The sequence below is a fragment of the Sylvia atricapilla genome, chromosome 33 (assembly GCF_009819655.1).
Source record: "Sylvia atricapilla isolate bSylAtr1 chromosome 33, bSylAtr1.pri, whole genome shotgun sequence".
Taxonomy (NCBI): domain Eukaryota; kingdom Metazoa; phylum Chordata; class Aves; order Passeriformes; family Sylviidae; genus Sylvia; species Sylvia atricapilla.
Window position 1 is genome coordinate 172,911 of NC_089172.1, and position 13,941 is coordinate 186,851.

A 13,941-nucleotide genomic window follows, 5' to 3' on the forward strand; every position below is an offset into this window, starting at 1 on the left:
AGAACACAATGGCTTTAATAAGGAAATAAAAAGCATTCACAGAAAAAGAAAAGCATAGCAGAACACGAAGATTATCAGAGAACAGGCAACTCCTTCTGTGGTTGCTTCTCTTCAGCTGGACAATGAAGTTGCATTCCGGAAGAACATAAATTATCATTTTATCCTACATATTACACACACACAGATGGGAAAAAAAACCCCCACAACAAAAAAGCCCAGAAAATGACAAATAGGAGATGAATTAATCGAGGAGAAGTTGTGTGGACACTGGAGAGGGGTGGCCATGGTCACAACATCTCCTCTGGGGTCAGGATTGCATCCATCCATTGCCGGTGATTCCTTATTTGGGGATATTTCTGCAGGGTTCAGCAGGAGCCCCAGAAGCCGCGGCCGTAGCGGCCGTACCAGGAGGAGTAGGGGCTGCAATAACCAGAGCCAAAGAACCTCCCGGAGCCATAGAGACCCCGGTAACCCCCACAGGACCCCAGACCCCCATAACCCCCATAGCCATAACCCCCGTAGCCATAGAGACCCCCGTAACCCCCGTATCCATAACCCCCATATCCCGCAGAGCCAAATCCCCCATAGCCCAGGGATCCCCAAGAGCTCAGCGAGGCCCCGGAGGCCGCCAGCACGGGAGCTCCAGCAGATCCCACCACGGAATCCTGCGGGAAGGAGCTGAGGATGGGCCCGGGGAAGGTGACCACCACGGCGGGAGGCTGGATGACGGCGGTGGAGTCGGGGCACTGCCGCACGCACGGCTCGTTCCCGCTCTCGGCCAGGGGCTGGGGACGCAGCACGCCGCAGCCAGAGGACGGGTACAGGTCGTAGCAGGACATCTCGCAGGGGTTGATGGTCGGCACAGGCTGAAAAGAAAGACAAAAATCCCAAATTCAGCGATTCACGTTAAAATTACAAGTAGAGCGTGACACTGTTTTAAACTTCAACAACACAACAACACAAACTTTGAGATTTAGAAGGCCAAGTGGGAAATGTTTTTGGAAAACTCTGTCCCTCATAACATCCTGAAAAACAACTACGACTTATTTCTCCAGATTGCAATGAAAACCAGGAGGCAAAAGCGGCGAGTGCAAAGTGACTTTGTCCCAAGGTCGCTGTGCGTGAGTCATCAGGAAAACTCGGATTTGGGTTCAGCAGGTTTGCATGAGCTTATGGAGGACTTAATTACAGTAGCTTTGTCTTCCCACTCATCCCAATTCTGCTGAGAGCCGAGGGAACAGCAGATTATGGGATTGTGAGCGCCCGGCTTTCCCAGAAAACTGTTTGACAGGACTATAAGGAGCCAATCTCTAACGACGTTGTGTAAATCCTTAACAGAGGCTTGAGGAGGAGCCTGAAAGCAAGGAGGCGAAGGAGAGAACCTTCACGCAAATGACTTTATCACGTGTTAATTAAAGACACACCTTTGTCCAACCTTGAACCTTTTATGCAAACCTCGAGATGGGTTAAATGGATCGAAACGAGGAGCAGGGATTCTCAGGCTTCCTCCAGCTGGAAGTGACTCAAAGGGCTCAAGTCCAACTTATTTAGTTATTTAGGACTGAACCAGAGAACCTTGGAATTGTCTGGGTGGGAAGAGACCTTAAAGATCATCTCTGTCCCATGGACAGGGACACCTCCCACCATCCCAGCTGATTTTGACACATCCCAACTGATTTTGGACACTCCCAGGGATGGAGAATCCACGGAATATCCGGTGCTGGGGCCTCTCCACCTTCACAGGGAAGCATTTCTTCCCCATATCCAACCCAAATTTCTCCTCTGTCACCCTGACCCCAGACCCTGTGTTCTATTCCTGCAGTTCCTGAGGAAAAGGCTTTTCTGGAGCCCCTGCAGATCCTGGAAGGTGCCCTGAGGTCTCCACACAATCTCCTCTCCTCCAGGCTGATCATTCCCAGCTCTCCTAGCCTGGCTCCATCAGGAAGGGGATCCAACCCCTTCAGAGCACCATCCTATTGCCTCAAGATCTGGCGTTCCTGACCCCCCAAAACCCCACGGGGCTCCCCACACTGAAAACCCTTTTCTGCCACCCCAGAGACAGAAAAATCCTCGATCCTTCCCAATCCCACTCCAATTCCAACAGAAAGGATGTTGGGCATCAACTCGAGTTGAAACCAACCATAAAAAAAAATGCACAGAGAGCAACGGAGGGAATTCAGACTTACCCGAGTCTCGAAGAAGTCAAGGGAAGCGTTTGGAAGAACGAGGAGAACAGAGGAGCTTTTATATCAGCTGGAGGGACCAGATCAGCATCTCTTGCAAATTTCAAACTCGTGCAACCATCGGGATGACGAAATTGTTGGGTTCCTTATTGGCGTTTATGAGGCCTTTCAAATTTGTTTGTAATAACGACCCAAACATCACCTGAGAGATTACAATTCTTTCATCTTGTGACGAACTTTGGGGGGGGGAAAGAAATTAATTATTGCTTGATGTTATTCCTGTCAGCTTCCTTGGAATTGCATCAGGAATGGCCAAGCCAGCTCCTCCTGGTATTAACTGGAGAACACCTGGAGAACGGCTCATGAGTTTTCTCGGAATCACAAATTAAGCCGGAATTTAATCCCGAGCAGGGAAAAAAGAAGAGCAAAATCCTTAATTTTGGCTGAGTCCAGAGAGTTCCGTGGAGGAGGCAGAGAGGAACTTTTGTCTTCCTGAGGCTTTTTTGGGTTTAGGGGATAAACAAGGGAGGAATTCACGAAGTTAACTAAAACCACAAAGGGGTTGGAGGTCCTGAAGAGGCTTTTCCCAGGTGTTGATGGACTGATGTTGTTGGGAGAAAGATGGTGCCTGAGAACATTGAAAAAGCCTGAGGAAACGTGGGGTTTTGTAGGAAAAATGGAGTGAGGAAAAGCGGGATTTTGTAGGGAAAACGGCCTGAGGAAATGTGGGATTTTGTAGTAAAAAGAGCCAGAGGAAACATGGGGGTTTGTAAGGAAAATGGGTTTTCTGGTGCAAAAGTCAAGATGTGACAGAAATGCTTTGCATTATCGCCTCGGGTCTTTAGGAATTCACGAGCTCCTGTGATACACCAGTCATAAATCCCAAACAGGGCTGAGCTGGAAGTTTCTGGGGTGAGGGAACGATCAGGAATTCGGGATGCGTGACGCAAAGGCTCCATCTCGCCTCATTTATGGAGGGGACATTTTAATGTTGGCAACTCCACGCCACAGATGATCCCTAAATGGTGAGGTGGGGTTCTCAGCCTTTTGGGGGGGTTTTTTGGGCAATAATCTTTTCAAGCTTCCAGGGAGCAAGTCCATGCAAATCCTGTAGATTAAAGGCACGGAGCTGGATTTGGGTGCCTCACAATTATGGAATGACATCACAGTCAAACACCTCAGTGGAGATATTCGTGTCCTTGGGATCATCAGTTCAAGGCCAAATACTCTGGGGGAGGGTGTGTTCCCCTTCAGCTTTTGTTTTTTTTCCCCAATGAAAAAGAAATCGAAATTAAAAAAAAATTCTGAATAAAACATGGAATTTAAGGAGATGTATTTTATTCAAAACAATTCCAGGGATGGGGTTCTGCTCCAAGGGAACAAGGGACAGGAAAACAAGGAATGGCCTGGGTTGGGGGTCAGTCACAGCTCGGACTTGAAAGGATTTTCCAACCCAAATAACTCCAAGGTTCTGTCACAAAACTAATTTCAGGACCACCACAGGACGCTTTCCTTTGGGTTCCATATTGTTCTCACATTGGGCAGTTGAGGCCAAAAATGATAAAAACGACCACCTCAAAGTCCTCTTAAATAATAAATAAATACAAAGAAATAAATATAAATCAGTCCTCTTAAATAATAATCCTCTTCTTAAATAATAAAAACCATTTTTATCTCCAGATATAGATATATATATATATTTAAAATAGAAAAAAGCTCTGCACACCGGATGATCCCCAAACCAGCTGACGGGTTTTTGCCATTAATGACGGAGAAGCTCCGTAAGAGCGTTGGGATAATTCCTGCCAGGAATTACGAATGGAATGATAACAGGAGCCAGGGTGACTTTGTCCCCGTTCCAGATGAAAGAGGGCTCTCTGACGAAATGCCCCTATCACATTTCACGAGACTCGGGGCCAGAAAAACAAACAGGAGAGTCAGCAGAACTCCGAGGACCTGCGTTGTCATTTGAGGTTTGCCCCAATTATCCACATCCCCAAATTGCACCTTTAGATGATCCCCGGGCTCTAGGGAATGGTATAAAAAGCTTCTCCCAAGTCAGGGCTCTTCACTTTGCCTTCCTCTCTCCGCTCAGCTCCGTGAGAAAGGTAAGAAGCATTCCGAGGGATTCTCTTCCCTTGGAAAATTCCAGCCTCTCTTCTCTGCCGGCTTTTATCAAGCAGATTATGGGATCATCCAGATAGATTCTAAGATTCTGAACATTTGGATTGTTTTGTGGTGGTTTTGATGAGTTTGAAATGGTAAAATTGTTCTTTCTTCTTAGTAGAAATCAGAAGAATTACCAGCGCAGGTTCCAAAACCTTGCAGAAAGGTTCATTCAGTCAACAGAGAATTTTTTATGGGTTATATAATGGAAGTTTTTTTCTGTGTGGATGTGGTAGAAACTCAAGGGTCAGTCAGCACTAAGAGGAAGGAGCTCAGACTGGAGAAAAGGAGGCTCAGGGAGAATTTCTGGCTTTCCACGATTTCCTGACAGGTGATGCAGGTTGAGCACAGGAGCAATTTCTGCCTGGAAAGGAATATCGTTTACACAAGGTTGTTTTGGGGAAAAAGAAAAACTGATGGAAAGTTTCCCTCGGGAAGAGCTCAGACTCAGAAAATATCAGGTCCACGAGACACTTTTTAGAAAAAAGAAAGTGCTGAGATTGGAAAGTGGGGAACACTCAGAACACTCCTCTAGTCCTGGTTCCGTGCCTGAGGTGTTTTGGTTTTCTGAAATTCTTTTTCTAGGGAATTTTCTGTAAACAGGAGAAATGTTTTTGTGACTGTACTTACGTTATTCATTCCTTTTCCTTGGAGAGACTTCTTCTTGATGTCTCTCTGGTGTGACCAATGGGATTGAAGAAGTTTGCTTTTGTTTCAACAATCAGATTGGCCTGTATAAAATAGTATAAAAGAAAAGCCACATCCCAACAATAAAAGAGTAATTTTCAGCCTTCTAAATCTCAAAGTTTGTGTTGTAGTTTAAAACAGCGTCACGCTCCATTTTGTCATTTTAACGTGAATCACTGAATTTGGGATTTTTGTCTTTCTTTTCAGCCTGTGCCAACCTCCAACCCCTGCGAGATGTCCTGCTACGACCTGTACCCGTCCTCTGGCTGCGGCGTGCTGCGTCCCCAGCCCCTGGCTGAGAGCGGGAACGAGCCGTGCGTGCGGCAGTGCCCCGACTCCACCGCCGTCATCCAGCCTCCCGCCGTGGTGGTCACCTTCCCCGGGCCCATCCTCAGCTCCTTCCCGCAGGATTCCGTGGTGGGATCTGCTGGAGCTCCCGTGCTGGCGGCCTCCGGGGCCTCGCTGGGCTCTTGGGGATCCCTGGGCTATGGGGGATTTGGCTCTGCGGGATATGGGGGATTTGGATACGGGGGTTACGGGGGCCTCTATGGCTACGGGGGTTATGGCTATGGGGGTTATGGGGGTCTGGGGTCCTGTGGGGGTTACCGGGGTCTCTATGGCTCCGGGAGGTTCTTTGGCTCTGGTTATTGCAGCCCCTACTCCTCCTGGTACGGCCGCTACGGCCGCGGCTTCTGGGGCTCCTGCTGAACCCTGCGGAAATATCCCCAAATAAGGAATCAGCGGAAATGAAAAAATGAAGATTTTCCTTCTTTTTCCATTCCTTCCTGATGCTTCCATGGTTTCAATTCCTCCTTACCTTCACGTTTATTACCCCCGGGGCTGAATGCAGTGACAGACTGAGGTGTCTTTCAGGCTCTGCCTGCATTTAGGGTACTGATGTTGTTACCCGTTGTTGTTTTGTGATCTTTTCGTTCTCATTAAAACTCTGTTGCATCATTGAAAATCCTCGCGTTGAGTTTTTTGTGTCCTCCTCACCCACACGGAGTTTGCCAACCTCCCTGCTCTGCAGGAGGAAAACGTGGAGCAAACCCTGTCCAGAGGGGGAAAATATCCAGGGAGAACCTTCCACGGGGCTGTTTTACAATTTCAGTAAAATTCATTCACATTGAAACATAAATTCAGTGAAGTTCATTTACAGTGAAACATAAATTCAGTAAAATTAATTTACGGTGAAGCATAAATTCAGTAAAATTCATTCGCAGTGAAACGTAAATTCTCCAAAACTCTTTTATATGAGTCCCAATATCCCGCCTAAAAATCCCTTCTGGTAATTTCTACCCAATTCTCCCCTTTTTCTGTCGCTCCAGACCCTTCTTTCGGTCCTGGAAGATCAGATTTAGTCCACCCCAGAACCTTCTCCAGGCTGGAAAAATTCCCAGTTTCCTCAGCCCTTCACTTCATTCGAGACTCCTTTGGCTATTTTTAATTTATTTACCTATTAAATAGAAGCAGAATTTGTGTCTGTGATTTATAAATAGCCTAAAACCCAACAAAAGCGCTGCAGTGTAAATGCAATTATCTTCTTATGCCATCAGCAAAGAACAAAACCGATTCAGGCAGATCCTTATCTCACCGGGAGTTTCCCTTATCTGGCAGAAGATATTCCTTTATCTTCCCTCAGCTGCCAAAACATCCTGGGGTGTGAATTTTCCTGCAGAAAAAAAAAAAAAAAAAAATAAAAAATTGTTGAATATCGCCATATTTAGAGAATTTCTGACCAGAAACAGAAGGAAAAAAGTGAATTTAAAAAGGTATTACCTTAAAAAGCAGTAAAAAATCTGGAATTTATTTCATTGTCTCCGGAAAAAATATTTTATTTTATTTTATTTTATTTTATTTTATTATTTTTATTTATTTTATTATTTTATTTTATTTTATTTTATTTTATTTTATTTTATTTTATTTTATTTTTATTTATTATCGTTTATTTTATTCATTGTCTCTGGAAAATTGAACGAATCCCAGCAGAACCCGGAGCTTCCCCAGGGGTATCCAAACGACAGGAGGAGAGGGGAATTTCTACCTCCTGCCAGGACCTGAAGAATCAGTCAGAAAAATCCAGCTTGGGGACATTGAGGGGCTGGAAAATCCCAGGATGGGAAAGGGGCTGTGCCAAGGGAGGCTCAAGGTAGAAAATCCAGGAAAAATCCTCCTGAAAAAGGGAAAGAAGGAGCTCAGGAAGGTTTGAATCTCCATCCCTGGAGGTGTCTAAGGAATCACAAGTTGTTGATTAGCCCCATCTCGGACTCGGTGACCTTGGAGCCCTTTTTCCACCTGAAATAATTTCGGGATTCCGTGGAACCCCCGGGGCAGTTTCGAGGAGGGGAACCCCAGGCTCCCATCCTTAACTCGTTTATCACACCCGGGTCGTCCCAGCGGTGACGAAACAGGGTTTTTTGATTTTTTTTGCTCAATATTTTTTGTTTATGAGCTGGTTCAGAATTCTGACACTGCATGAAATATAAATTACAGTTCAAGGATTTCCTTTCATCTCAGGGCTGCTTTAATTGGCCTGGTAACGTTGCATATGAAAAAAAAAAAAAAGCATTTGGGGATGACAGTGAGGATTTTGCTGCCTCATTTATTCGCCTCTCATTAGCTGACATCATGGTGCTGGCTCAGGCGTTAATCATCATTTTCTTCTGCTTGAAGGTGCAAGATTTTTTTTTTCTTTCTCACCCTTGGCAGATTAAAAAAACTTGATAAAAAGCCTCGGTGTCTTCCTGGTGGAATCAGCAACTTTTAAGTGTAGCTGGAATTTAGGTTTCAAGCAAAAACCATCCGGCGTTTTTCAGAGGGAATTAAAGATTTTTTTAAACCATTAAGATTTGTGGTTTGTCTCCCAGATTTTCAGGCTGAAAACAGAGAAAATGTGAATTAAAACATCAGCAATGAAGGATTCACCCCAAAAAAATGAAAACTTAAATTATATGACACAATACACTGAAATCCTGAGGTGAGAAACCTTGAGGTGGTGAAGAAGAAATTTTTCACTTGGAAAAAATATAATTTTTTTACATTTTATTTTTAATAATAAGACTAATTTTAATTATGTTTCAAAATGCTGGGCTGTTAAAACACAACCACATATTTATATTGAAATAATCACACCCCATTTTGCACATAAACCATTAAGGAGGGTTTGGGAAGTGCTGAAAAAACCACACCCAAAAAATATTTGGAATTTTGGGGAGGGAGAGATTATTCTTGTAATCCCCTGGGGACATCCCAAAGTTTGGGCAGGAGAAAAAAACTCCCAAATTCAGCGTAACTTTGGTAGAAATGCTATTTAATTTAATGTTATTTATTTAACAACCCATACAAAGCAAATGAAGGGGGTTTGAGGTGGGACCTGGTGTGAAAAACACGCTGACATTTCTCCAGGAAAAAAAAAAAAAAAGGAAAAAAATTGATTTAAACTCTGTTTTAGGTGCTGAAATATAGTAAATATATATAATGAGTATAAAATTTAAATATTTATCTTAAAATACATATAGTAAATATATATAATAAAAAATCAAGTAAATATACTAAATAAATAAACAAATAAAGTAAAAATATATAATAAATATAAAAAAGAAATATAAATATTTTAAAAATATATAGTAACTATATATAATAAAACACTAAGTGGTATTGAGGGAAAACTGGGAATTCTCCCCAATCCCAGCCCCTGGAATTGGGGTAAATCATGATAAATCCCACAATTCCCACAATGATGATGAGACCCAGAGGAAACCCCTTAACCCCAAACCCGTCCAGGGCAGCAGGTTCTGACTCTGATTAAAATCATTAAGGGGGAAGCTAATGAAGGAAGCACAGCTCAGCAAATTGGGATTTTAATTCCCACTGGGTGGGATGGAGATGAAAGGGAGCCGGGAGATGGAATGTGCTGGGCCGAGATTTTGGGGTTGGTTTTGCAAGAGGATTTCATCACTTTGGGGAGTGATCGGGGCTCGGTTCAGCCCCGGGGCGTCGCAGGGTTTGTATAAAAAGCAGCAGCTCCGCGAAGCTTTTCCATCTTTCTCCTGCTTTTCTCCTCTCCCTCAGGTGAGTCTTTTGGCTTTTTCATTCCTGTCCCAGCTCCAGGATTCCTTTGCTCTTTGATTTTTAAAATTTAAATCTTTATGCATCTCAAATTTATATTTATTTATATTTTATATAGATAATTTTATATATAAATCTCAAATTTATATTTGGTTTTTAAATTTATTTATAGTCGCTGTTCGCAGCTATTATGTTAATTTTCAGGACTCTGTTTTTCCTTTATTCTTTTTATTCTTTAAATTTTCATTTCTGTAGTATCCTGGCAAGTATTTTTCTGCAAGGCTTTAGGAGCCAAATCCAGGGTTTGAGGCTTTTTTTTTTTAATTTAGGAATTTTTTTTTTTTCACTCACTGTTTTTTGTTTTTGGCCATTCCTGGGCTGAGAGCAGAAGGAAAATGCAGGATGGCACAAGCTTTAAAATTGTTGAATTTTCCTGCATTCCTGCCCATGGCTGAATTGGGGAAATTTGTCTGTGTCCTGAGCTGTGAAATGATCCAGCTGAAGAGTTTATTTTAATTCTACTCATTTATAGATACATATAAATATAGATATATTTAATTACTTAGTTATTTTCACCATGGTCAAAAAGAAAGAAAGTAGACTGGTGCTCTGACCCAGTGAATAAAATAACATTTCTACTTTTTTACTGAGAAAAACCCTCTTAAACCGAAGAGTTTATGCCCAAATATCCATCAGGAAAACTGTCTTAAATCCATATCTTTATCTGATGAAGGAATTAATTTTGCTCCTTCCATCCTGTCCCATCTCTGTCCTGTTTCATCCCACTCCATCCTATGTCCACCCCACTCCATTCCATTCCATTCCATTCCATTCCATTCCATTCCATTCCATTCCATTCCATTCCATTTCTAGCCCATTTCTATCCCGTTCCATTTCTATCCCATCCCCTCCCACCTCCATCCCATCCCATTCTATCCCATTCCACTCCATTTCCATTCCACCCCACCCCATCTCCATCATATCCCATCCCAATCTCCATCCCATTTCTGCCCCATCCCATTTCATCCCATCCCATTCCCATCCCACTCCATCCCACCCCTCCCTTTCCCACCCCCCAACTCCCCCCAACCTCCACCGGGCCCATTTCCTCATCCCCTCAGATTTCATCCTCTCCTCTTCTGCCTTCCAGAAACTTCCACTTCTCCTGTAGAAAATGTCCTGCTACGACCTTTGCCCCACGTCCGGCGGCATCGCCTGCCCTCAGCCCGTGGCCAACAGCTGCAACGAGCCCTGTGTCCGGCAGTGTCCGGACTCCACCGCCCTCATCCAGCCGCCGCCCGTGGTGGTCACCTTCCCTGGGCCCATCCTCAGCTCCTTCCCTCAGCAAGCCGTGGTGGGATCCTCCGGAGCACCAGCTTTTGGGGGTTCTCTGGGTTTTGGGGGTGTTTACGGCTCTGGGGTTTTCCCGGGATATGGAGCCCGCTCTGGATATGGGATCTGCGCTCCAGCCTCATCCAGGCGTTTCAGCCGCCTCCTGCGCGGCTCCTGCGGGCCCTGCTGAGGGAGAGTTTTCCTCTGGGATATCCCAAATCCGTGGGCACGAGGATGAGGGGTCGGCCTTCCCGCGGATCCCTCGGGCGTTCCTGACCTTTCCTCCTGGTTCTTGTTCGGCACCTCCTCGTTTGCTTTTGGCTCCCTGTTCCGGAATTCCTGATTCATTGATCCAACGTGGGACAGCCCATTCCAAGTTTTGGCATTCCCGATTCATTGATCCAACGTGGGACAGCCCATTCCAAGTTTTGGCATTCCCGATTCATTGATCCAACGTGGGACAGCCCATTCCCAGTTCTGACATTCCCAGTTTATTGGGCAGCCCCTTCCCTGTTCCAGCATTCCCAATTTATTGGACAACCGATTCCCAATTCTGGCATTCCCAATTGATTGATCCAATGTGGGACAGCCCATTCCCAGTTCCAGAATTCCCAATTCACTGGACAGCCCATTCCCGATGGATTTCACCCACAATGATCAATATCCTTGGACATCAGCCAGACAAAGCGGGACTTTGGTTGGACTCTTCCTGATTTTGTCCGGGAATGGATGTTACCCAAAATTTTCCGGGAATGCAGTTTCCCTGAAATTGTCTGGGAATGGATTTTCCGCCTTCTGTGATCTCTGGCTTTGCAAAGGGAAGTTTCTTGCTCATTAAAATTTCATTGCATCACACAGCAGTTTCATGGTTTTCCTTTTTCTCCACTTTCCCCCCCTTTATCTTCCTTTTTTCCCCCGATTTCCCCCCATTTTTTCCATTTGCCCACTGATCTGCCAATGAGCTGCTCCCTGAGGAGGAGCACAGCCCAAGTTTCCTTGATTTCCCAAATATTAATATAATATAATATAATATAATATAATATAATATAATATAATATAATATAGTATCATACAATACAATACAATATAATATAATAATTCCATCCTTGGAAGGTAAAAAAAAAAAAAAAAAAAAAAAACAAAAACAAAAACAAACCATAAAAACTCATTAAATAAAAATTTTACCAGTCTGGAGCACCTAAAAAAAACCCTCAATAAATAAACATTTTATTCATTGAATAAAATACAAGAATCAAACAAAAAAAATTAATCTGGAGATTAATTAATTAAATAAATACATAAATAAATAACTAAACCAGAGGTTTAATCAGGATCTGCCCTGAGCTGGGATCCGGCTCAGGCACCTTTAATGAGTCAGCTGCTAATTACATCTCAATTAACAGCTCTTCCCTTGTGCTGGGGCTGAGCTCGGGCTAAAACGAGGGTGCAGTGACCTCTGGGGTTCGGGAGGAGAGTTTTCCTCATCCCGAGAAAATTTCCTTTCTCTTTTCAATCCCGGGAATTTATTTTCTTTGTCTTTTCAATCCCGGGAATTCCTTTTTCTTTTCAATTCCGGGAATTTATTTTCTTTTTCTTTTCAATCCCAGGACTCCTTTCCCTGTGCCTGGTCTTGGACACTTCCAGGGAATTTCTGGTTTTCCAGGGATGGGGCAGCCAGAAATTCCCTGGAAAAGCTGTGCCAGGACCTTCCCACCTTTTCTTTGCTCTGCTGGGAACACTTTTAACAAATCTTCTTTTAATTCAATTTAATTTAATATTAATTTAATTCTTTTATTCTATTCTGTTTCATTTCACTTTATTTTATTTAATTTCATTTCATTCATTTAAGGGGAAAGTTCAAGGAACTCACAGAATTCCAGCAAAAATCTTCCTTCCCTTGAAAAACTCCTGCGGGAATTTCCAAGGGAATTTTTCCAAGGAAGATTTTTTTCTCCGCCCCCACGAGCTGTTTTTAAACAACGAAAAAAAAAAAAACCAACATAAAATTGGAATTGAAATTAAATCTCAGCCCTGGGGGCAGACATTGAGACACCAAATAATCCGTGTTTGACTTTCCTTTGGAATGGGGAAGGGCCCCGAGGGAGGATCCAGGTGGAATTGGGAGGGTTCCAAAAAACTTTTTTATCCCTCCTGGAATGTTGTGGTGTGTCACCGCCCCCGAAAGGAACCCGGGGCGCCTTCCGGGTCTGGAAAGGCACCAAAAAAAACCACCCCAAAACAAAACAAACCACAAAAAACCAACCAACCAATCAAAAGCAAACTAACCAATCAACCAAAAACAACCAAAAAACCCCAAAACAAACAAACAAAAAAAAAACAAAAAACAAAAAAACCCCACCAAAAAAAAAAAAAACCCAAAAAAATCCCCCCCAAACCCCCCAAACAAACCAAAATTACCTAAAAACCCAACCAAAAAAAACCCCAACTCCCCAAAAACCCCAAAACCAACCAAACAAAAAACCCCCAATTCTCCCACGGTCACCCAAAATGGCGGAAACCCCCCAAAATTCTGGATTAAAAACCGTAAGAAAAGCTCTGAATTTTGATGCACGATTGGTTTAATGACAAAGGAGGGAGAGAAATATCAAGGTGAGGATGGGAAAACATCAGGTGGGGGGAAAATGAAGGAAAGGATCCCTCCAGGGCTGGGAATTCCACAGGGATGACTCCGGGATTCCTGGATTCGCTCCGTGGTGGATCTTCGCTCCTTCCCTGCTCATCCCTGGGCTATTTAACAGGGCCTGCAGCTCCCAGAGCCGTATCCAGAGGATCCGTAGGAAGAGAAGGACCTCCCGTATTTGTAGGAGCCGTAGGAAGACCCGGAGCCCAGGAAGTTTCCGGAGCCCAGGAAGTTTCCGGAGCCCAGGAAGGTTCCGGAAGGTGCTGAAGATCCCACCACGCTCTCCTGGGGGCAGGAGCTGAGGATGGGCCCCGGGAAGGTGATGAGCACGGGTGGGGGGTGGATGACAGCCTGGCTGTCCCCGCAGGAGGTGACACAGGGCTGGCTCCAGGCGCAGGCCACCGGCTCAGGGCAGGACACGGCGCAGGGCGCGGAGCAGCGGGACAAGGAGTTCTGGCTGTAGGGAAACATCTTCTGGGATTCTGGGATGAGGCTGGAACACAGGAACCTGAGGCAGAAGAGACTGGTTGGATGGAAGTTGGGCTGGGAAGGGAGAGAAGGGACAGGGAAAAGGTCACAAAAAGACTCAAAATTTGGGTTTTCCCATTTTGTCATGTCGTTGTTTCCCGTTTCTCCTGACTTTTGACTGTGGAGTTAATGTGGCACAAAAATGCCCCCCACAAATGAACAATAAACCCCAAAACTAACAGTAACCCTAAAATGAAAAGCAAACCCCCAAAAGAAAACTAGACTCCCAAATTAGCAAGAACCCCCAAACTAACAGTAAACCCCAAGATGAACAGTAAACCCCAAAATGAAAAATAAACCCATGGAACCAAATCATCCCTTTATCCCGGAGATCTT

At 44.3% G+C, this 13,941-nt stretch overlaps 4 protein-coding genes across 4 annotated transcripts; 2 read left to right on the top strand and 2 right to left on the bottom strand.

Annotated features, from left to right (window-relative positions):
• Positions 1-365: 365 nt before the first annotated feature.
• Positions 366-839, bottom strand: LOC136373226 (scale keratin-like). Its single transcript, XM_066338150.1, has one exon. The coding sequence runs from the start codon at positions 837-839 to the stop codon at positions 366-368; it is 474 nt and encodes a 157-aa protein (XP_066194247.1).
• Positions 840-5,270: 4,431 nt separating this feature from the next.
• LOC136373227 (scale keratin-like) lies at positions 5,271-5,744 on the top strand. Its single transcript, XM_066338151.1, has one exon. The coding sequence runs from the start codon at positions 5,271-5,273 to the stop codon at positions 5,742-5,744; it is 474 nt and encodes a 157-aa protein (XP_066194248.1).
• A 4,534-nt stretch (positions 5,745-10,278) lies between these two features.
• LOC136373166 (scale keratin-like) lies at positions 10,279-10,626 on the top strand. The gene has a single exon (XM_066338094.1). It carries the CDS (start codon positions 10,279-10,281, stop codon positions 10,624-10,626), a length of 348 nt encoding a protein of 115 aa, XP_066194191.1.
• Positions 10,627-13,188: 2,562 nt separating this feature from the next.
• Positions 13,189-13,548, bottom strand: LOC136373218 (scale keratin-like). Its single transcript, XM_066338139.1, has one exon. It carries the CDS (start codon positions 13,546-13,548, stop codon positions 13,189-13,191), a length of 360 nt encoding a protein of 119 aa, XP_066194236.1.
• Positions 13,549-13,941: the final 393 nt, after the last annotated feature.

Bases quoted from the DNA above. Each gene is read 5' to 3' on its own strand.
- LOC136373227 (XM_066338151.1), top strand. From the start codon at position 5,271: ATGTCCTGCTACGACCTGTACCCGTCCTCTGGCTGCGGCGTGCTGCGT.
- LOC136373218 (XM_066338139.1), bottom strand. From the start codon at position 13,548: ATGTTTCCCTACAGCCAGAACTCCTTGTCCCGCTGCTCCGCGCCCTGC.
- LOC136373166 (XM_066338094.1), top strand. From the start codon at position 10,279: ATGTCCTGCTACGACCTTTGCCCCACGTCCGGCGGCATCGCCTGCCCT.
- LOC136373226 (XM_066338150.1), bottom strand. From the start codon at position 839: ATGTCCTGCTACGACCTGTACCCGTCCTCTGGCTGCGGCGTGCTGCGT.